Here is an 8,190-nt window from a genome sequence, read left to right as displayed (position 1 = left end):
ATGAAATAAAATACTATCAATATACATTTTAACAACTTTTACGTATCAATGCCAAGCACAATACGAAAATGCGCGTAACTGTAATGTATTTTCGTATTGGAGCTATGGCGCTTGTTACGAGTTTCGCGCCCGGGCTCATGTTTTTCGCCTGTTTATCACACGTGTAATTCTGGAACCGTTACACCGCACCTCGCGCACGCCTCATGATGGTAACAGCTGCTATGGACGCAAGCGAGGAAGACTGGAAAGTGAACTGCAGTGATGAAGAAAAATACCTGCCGCCACGTGACGACCATGGTGTTGGCTGTTCGGACTGGGAGCCCAAGCCCGAGGATATCGTCCGGTTGTACGCGACATTGGCCGAGAAAGGTTCGCTTGACCTCGAATGGCAGTGCCCCGGACGACGCTCTCCAAGCGTCCATTCAAACGAATCCGACGGAGCTGACCGGCGTGCCGTGGAAGAGAACGAAACGAAGACGAGCGAACCGAATGAATTTGACTTTGATGACGAAGGCCCAGATCCCAACTGCAGCCCCAAAATTACACCACGGCGCCGAGCTGCGCCGGCCACTAGTGCGCAGAAGCGGGTCGCAAAGTTTGACAAGGTCGTTTTTGACGTGCGCAGACAGCGCGAACTTGAAGCCATTGATAAAATAGAGCAGCGCCGACAGCCTCAGCAGATGGAGAGCACAGCGAACAAGCGATGATGACATGGCGTGAAGGCGACGACATTTGGCCTCGGCTTTGATGTGCGAGGACAGCGCCCGCCACGCGCTGCATCATGTTGTAGTTAATGGCAAGATGCGCGCGCGCAACCTTTTACTTATAGCCGTTGTATGCGTACGACGAGACAGCTGTTGTCCTTTCTGACGTTTCGATCTGCCATCAAATTTCGTTTGCATTTGTCGAAAACAAAACGTGCACGCGAGTTCTTGCGACGTTTATTTTTTTTTTTTGTCTTGAAATAGTTTTTGTATGTGAATTTACGATATCGATCGCCATGTTCATTCCTTTAGATTTCGCTCAACGAATGTAGTAACTGTAGTAACAATAGTAGTAACGTTGGAAGGGAGTCCTTGCTCGTTAGAACGTGCTTGTTACTTTCTTTTGTTTTCGTTGCGGAACGTTCGTTAGCTACCGCTAAATTTACTGTAATGAAGGGATAAACTGTAAATAAATCTTTAAATGTCCTTGACTGCGCATGTCAGTTTACCCGTGTGTTATGCGAGGCCGCGCTACCAGACGGCGCGAGCGTCGTCGCGGCAAACGCGCCATGTTTGCGGTCGTTAAACGCTTTCACGCCAGCTCACGCAGTGTCACGGTACGCCGTGAGATACCCGGCCTGAACTGTTAGTGATCCGTAGCATATTTGCACGTTGTTAAATGCGTCAGCGACAACTTATCTTTGTGGAACGCTTATTGTACATGAAGTTTGCAGTAGAATTCCGTGCCGTGATATAACTGAGCTGCCTCAACTCAAAACTGCTGCAAAACTGGCTGGCTGCACTGCACGCGAGAATGTAAACGACTTGCAGCTTTTGATGTCAGTTGATAACTGTCAGCTAGTCATGCAGGGCACATCGTGGATAAACAGCACGATTAATTACCGAAATTCCAAAACTGCCGCTCCAGAAACTGATATTTCCAGCGGCTGTTGTCCGCGAACTGCTGAAGCTTCTCAGACGGTCTTTCAGTAGAAAGGCAAAGCATCATTACTGCCTTATTTACACGACAGAACGGTTAAACAAATACTGTCATGTGCTGAGAATGTTTTGCATTTTTGATTGCAGCTACGTAGCACTGCTTCATATGCACAAGACGTCTAGCCCTTCCACAGCAACGCAGTGCGCAGCCATTCCGCTAGATTCAGTAGTAACACGTCTCATCAGAAAGAGATGACAAGCTAAGCTACAGCTAAGCGAACAGACCCTTCGAATTACTCGCCTCTGCAAAAACGGCTCTTCGGCCGTCGGCACCCTCAGCACGGCTCTTGGGACTCACCCGCTTGTCAAGTAATTGCACCGTCTCATAGGTTTGTACGCTTTAATTCCTTGGCCTGTCAGCAAACTTATGCCGTGCACAAGGTGGGCCTCGACACCGGTGAATTCAACATGCGGCAACAGTCCTGTACCTCTCGCATCGCGCCGGTGCCTCTGCTTTCCTACGGGTCGACCTTTTCACAAAGTGGAACCTCTTGAGCTTGCCTGCTCTTTTCTGCTTCGCGCAGTTCACGGAATGCTCACTCAGTCACGCGGTGTTACGGGCCGGACAGAAATTTTCTGCGGCGAGACGCAAAATACACTCACATTTCACACATCACCAGTTATTTAAACGCTGCAGCTGACTGCGGTGGCCACACGCGCGACCGCCAACATGGCGACTGCCACGCCGGCTGCTAGCACCCCTTGCGGATGACGTCATGTGAATAGCTCTTTGCTTGTGGCAGAAACTGTAGCGCCTGTAGGTGCTGAAAACGTGAGCCTCTGCTTTCTCAGATTGAATTGAAAGAAAAAAAAATGCTTCTCTGCGGCCACTAGAATACTACTAAGTATAACATATTTCAAAGTGCCTAGGTGGAGCTTCGCATTCTTGCGAATTCCACCCAGCCCAAGCTCTGTTAAGTGTTCAAAAATAGGCAGAGAATACAACTAGCTAACTAAAGGAAAGTATTGCAATTCTGCATGACTAGTAACAGTAGAAAATTAGTTCATAGAATTGTGGAAACCTGATATTGCTCGTTGCTGAGACGCAACAATTCTGGCCTTTCCGGTGTGTCAAACTGAAGCCATGTGGGTGAGAAGTGCACACAGCCACACCTGCGAGCACATGTCACTCTACAACGTGTGCTCCCATAGGCTGCTTCACTTCACTATTACGTCCTTAAAGACCCCTTTTTTGGGGATATTACATGAGGGGTTAACATAAGAGCCTAATTCATTTTACTGTGAAAAGCAGTACCAGTGGCACTTGGCGAAAATGTTGATGTTGTGTGAAACCTCAGTGAGTGAACCCTGCACCCTCCAGAAGCACCTAACCGCATCCCTTTTGCTACGGGGCTGCCCACCCTTAATCCACCTCCTCACCCCATCCACCCCTCCAGAGGCACTATCCACCACCAAAGCTCCACCCTCCATAAGGCCACCCTCCACATAGTGGGAAAGCCAGCTGCCCTCCAGAAGCATTAGCCACCTCCCCACCCCTTTAAGCTAGGGGGCTGCCCACCCCACCTACTCATTTTGGTTCCCGACACAAATTTGTCTCATGTGATGTCTGGGCTTGGGGTAGAAGTAATCGAGGATAAAGCCCGCACAGCTTTCCCGCATCAGGTCCCATGATCATCCTGTCCGTTTTTTCTTTCTTTTTTTTATATAATTTATAATTTTTTATAATTTATAATTATATTTATATTTTTATAATTTTTATAATTTTATTATAATTATAAATTATAATTGATGTTTCGGCGCCCAGAATGGGGGCCTTGTAGGTGAACAAGGCCCCCGTTCTGGGCGCCGAAAGGTCAATTATATTTTTTTCATTTTACTGGTCGGCGTCTCTTTGTTTTGAAAAGATTAAGGGTCATCAACCAGAGGTTACATGATGCTTGAATGCAGTTAAGGTTGTCCTGAAGGAATTGCTGGTCAGCATTGTTAGTAACTGGTGTATAAAAAACTGGAGGGGACACTTAAAGGGGCTCTGAAACGTCTTCCTAGGAGAGCATATCTAGTCACTCAGTCACTAAATCAAGTTGTCATTGCAACCTGAGCCAAATAACACACTTCTACACGCAGCAGAGGACCCACAATCACTCGCGAAAGTTGGCGAGCCCTTCCAGGTGTCCCTTTCATGCTCGCAACCTCCTCCGTTGCTCACACCTGCGTGTACAAGTTGAGAGGTGGCTATTGGTTAGACTTTTTCAGACTTCAGGCAGCTACCTCGGCCAGGGCCAATAGGCCACATAGTTCCGTCAGGTCAGGAAGCTCCACTCCCGGAGGTGGGGCCGGGGAAGGAGCACTGACATTCCAGCATGCAAAAAGTGATGAGAGGAAAGCAAAAGGCAAAGACACTAAAATTCAAATTTTGACCACAGATAACTCGGCTTCTACAAAGCGCAATAAAAATTTCTTGCTAGACAATATTCGTGAAGCGGTGTGCTTTAACACCCCAGGCATACCACAACTTTATTAGAGCCTCTTTCAGAGCCCCTTTAAGCTCTGTCTTAAGGGTATGACGCGATAGCGTTAATGGGTTGGTCGTTCTCATATTTTTACGTTCATAGGTCACTGGGAGTCCTCATACCACTCTTGGCATAGTCAATGGTGCAGCGGTTAAGCGATGCCCTACTGCCCTGTGATGGCAGGTGCTGTCATCATTGCAGTGGCGGTCCTAGCGAACGGTTCTAGGGGGGGGAAGGGGGGGGGGACAGACTTACGTATACCAAAAAAGAAAAAAAAAATAGAAACAACAATTTTTTATTTACACTATATTTGTACAACAATTTCTGTGCACTTTGTTGTTGAAAAATCAATGGCGAACGATAAGATGTTATACCATTACTCATGCTTTGAATGCTAACGGTTGCGTGAAGAATATTCATATGTAACTGATATCTATTTATGGTTTATATATGAATATTGCTCACGTAACCATTAACTTATATCATTCATCGATATTACGCGGTGGTATAATTTCGATCTAGGAAAAATTCTAGCGGCCCGTGTACTGTGTGATGTCAGTGCACGTTAAAGAACCAAAGGCAGTCGAAATTTCCACAGCCCTTCGTTACGGCGTCCCTCATAGTTTGAGTCACTTTGGGACGTTAAACCCCAGTAAAACACACAAAAAAAAGATATATTTATCTCACGATATTTCAAATTGAATGATAGTGCCAGTCATGAAGCGCAAAAGTAACTATGGGGGCACGACAGGACCACGATACCTGGACAGTCACGTACGAATTGCACTCGTATAACTACCAACCTGTCGTATAACTAATACTGTTGTAAGACAGTATTAGTTTACGATGTGACTTACTAGCTGTAGGAAACTGGTGTGAAAAATGGCAAATGTGTTTAAATACTGCTAAGTGCAACTTCATGCATTTCCATAGACGCTCCAACTTAATACCACATAGGTGCTTTTTCTGCGGTTCTCGTTTACATGCTACTAAAGCATACAAATATCTTGGATTACACCTGTGTGACGATCTTACGTGGTCAAAGCACATCAGCCACACCACTGCAGCATCCAGCCGATCCCTTGGCTATCTTCCACCCTCAATGAAGTTTGCGCCAGCACATTTAAAATTACTAGCCTGCACCACATTAATGCGCCCAAAATTAGAATATGCAGCCGCCATTTGGAATCCACATGAGGAATACCTTTCTAGAGAGCATAGAAACTATCAAAATCACGCCATTAGATTTGTTCGCTCTGATTATTCATCCTGCAGAAGTGTAACCGATCTGAAGAACCGATCCAGCTTGCCATTATTAAAGCACCGTCGAAAACTAGCCAGTTTAGCCCTTTTTCATCGTTTCTACTATTCATTTCCGTTAAGCTACTACGTCATAAAACGCTCCCTGTTTTCAGCTCGTCACAAAAACAGTCGACAGGTGTCATACCCTTGCCCAAAAACGCAAACATTTGCGCAGTCTTTCTTCATCCGAGCAGTAAAAAATTGGTACGGCCTTCCCAATGCCGCTGTAATAATAGAAGACACGCTTGCATTCAAAGATAAGCTTAAATCTTTAGACACAATTTAGATTTCCGTGTACCTTTTCCCTCTAACGTTGACCTATTGCGCTTTGTTTTACTATGCGGTTTTTACTGTTCTCTAATCCGCTATTTAATTCTTACCCACCGTTCAGCGCTTCTTCCTGTCTTTTATTTTTGTCTTGTTTTTCTTTTGTATTCAAAAGCATTTGAGCATATTGCAATTTTGATTTTCTGAGCTGTTTGCCTGTTTCATTTGTATTTTGAGCCTTGATGTTGGCATTGTACAGAATACGTTCGTTTTTTGTTGATATTTCTGTACAACCCACCTCTCAAGTAATGCCCCTTTTTTGGGGTCTTTAAGGTACTAAAATAAATAAATAAACCTGTAGAACGTAGAATTGTGTGAAGTAAGGCTGCAGCTAACAAGGTGAACGTACAAAGTAGGGGACTACTTGACGCATCACAGACGATAAAGTTTTCTATTTCTACGTGAAAAATCACATCTGGCCCTTTGAGAGCCCGAAAACGGACGTTCGAAAAAATATGCAAAGGCTTTTGGTGGGGGGGGGGGGGGGGGGGGGGGCGACTGCCCCTTCCGGCCCACCCTTGGGGCCGCCACTGCATCACTGAGACTCAGGCTGCTCCTCCCAAGCAACCTCTTGCGACCAATCATTAATACAACTGCCATGGAAGGCGGTTTGCTCACAATCCGGTGAGCAGGTTGTGATGACGTCACAAGGTCACGTAACCAAGGTGGCCCACCTTCCACATAGGTTGCTTCTCTCAGGATTTTTCACTCGTGCCGCCGTCGACGACGAGTTTTTCGCTTAACATGACCTTTAACACTATTGTGTTAATAGCGCGATCATCAGCAAACAGACAAATACAACATGATACATCTAGAGGCAAATCATTAATATTAGTTAGGAATAGGAGGGAACCAAGGTCAATTCCTTGTGGAACACCTGATATTACTAGTAGGCATCCAAAGGACTGGTTGTTAATAACTATGGACTATGATTGATTCGTTATGAATTCTTTGATCCATGTAATAATGGTAGCATGCAAGCTTATTGAGGAAAAGAGTAGGCGTTTATGAGGTACGTAATCGAATGGTTTGGTAAAGTTGAGAAAGATGCCATCAGTTTGTAAGTTTGTGATCTAGCTGATCAATGCACTCCTACAAACTCGTATTCGATGATGACTTGATGGCATTCAATATCAATGTGGGGTTTTGCAGCTTCACTCTGTGTTCGAACTGCACCAGCTTCCCCTATGCGCAAGACTGCTTACACCACATTGACAATATCATTACCTTGTCAACGAACAAGAATGTCTCCTTTTTTCAGAAATAATTTTGAGAAATCTTCTGGCGAGAGCTTCCTTCTCCCTGCTTCAGCTGAACAACCATGCAAATAATTCGTCCTGATGGTGCCATTCGCTGCAATTCTCATGTGTTTCATCATCTGAAAAGATGCCATTAGAGACTTCTCTACAAATGATCTTCATGAACAAAGTCATCATCATCAGCCTGACTATGCCTCCTGCAGAGCAAAGGCCTCTCCCATGTCTTTCCAATTAACCCTGGCCTTTGCCAGTTGCGGCCTCTATATCACAGCAAACTTCTCGATCTCATCCGCCCACCTAACTTTCTGGTGCCTTCTCTTGGAGAAGGCAAGCGTAGCAGGGGTCACCAAAAAGTTAGTGCTGGTGCTCAAATCATACAGCTTCTCTTTTGAAATGCATGAGTTTGAATGCCTGCAGTTACATAACAGCATTTCATATAGTACATGCTCATAAAAACTGCAGATTTGGGGCAAGGAAACGCCACTATTAAGGTTTTGGGCATGAAGGTGTCCTGTCCACAATAGTGGATGCAAAACTTCATAAGTCATCATCTGAGCAAAAATTAGCTGGACTTCAAGCTGTCTTTTATCAGCTGTTGGTTAAATCAAGCTGGCTAGTAGATGATCTGGTAGGCCTAAGTCAGCAGCGAGACATCTTTAGGATGGGCATGCATTTCCTGCAGCTATTCTATGTGCATTAGAAGGCTGCTGATGCACAATCTGGCAGCAGTTGCATTTTACATTTATTTTCAACTCTCTGAAAAGCCCTTGCGATAAAATGTTTTGGAACGCATAGTAACGTGTGCTGCTTCTAATTACAATAAAACTCTCTGCCTTCAAGAACAACTCTGTAGTTTTATTTTCCTACATACAATGCACCAGAAATGTGGAATACCCAAGATGCCACACTGCAGACATGAAGATGCTTTCAGATGCATCGTAATTTCGGCCTCATTTTGACCTATAGTCATCAATTCTTTTCATACTTCGAGCCATCTGCCAGTTTTCTGATGGTATAACGAACACTGTAAGCAGGCCGTTGCAGTTGCAGATTGTTGAAGAGCTCTTTCATCGTCCCTCGAAAACACCGACTGACTGTTAAATTTAACTATGCTCAGGATTTCAGGGT

At 45.1% G+C, this 8,190-nt stretch overlaps 1 protein-coding gene across 1 annotated transcript; it reads left to right on the top strand.

The window, feature by feature from the left end:
• The first annotated feature begins 94 nt into the window (after positions 1-94).
• Positions 95-1,190, top strand: Pa1 (PTIP binding protein Pa1). Its single transcript, XM_089544695.1, has one exon. The coding sequence runs from the start codon at positions 204-206 to the stop codon at positions 705-707; it is 504 nt and encodes a 167-aa protein (XP_089400821.1). The 5' UTR covers positions 95-203; the 3' UTR covers positions 708-1,190.
• The last annotated feature ends 7,000 nt before the right edge of the window (positions 1,191-8,190 follow it).

This window comes from Amblyomma mixtum, chromosome 5, assembly GCF_055824585.1.
Source record: "Amblyomma mixtum isolate Tamu chromosome 5, ASM5582458v1, whole genome shotgun sequence".
Lineage (NCBI taxonomy): Eukaryota > Metazoa > Arthropoda > Arachnida > Ixodida > Ixodidae > Amblyomma > Amblyomma mixtum.
Note: the sequence above shows the minus strand (reverse complement) of the source record. Positions and strands in the feature narration are given on the sequence as shown.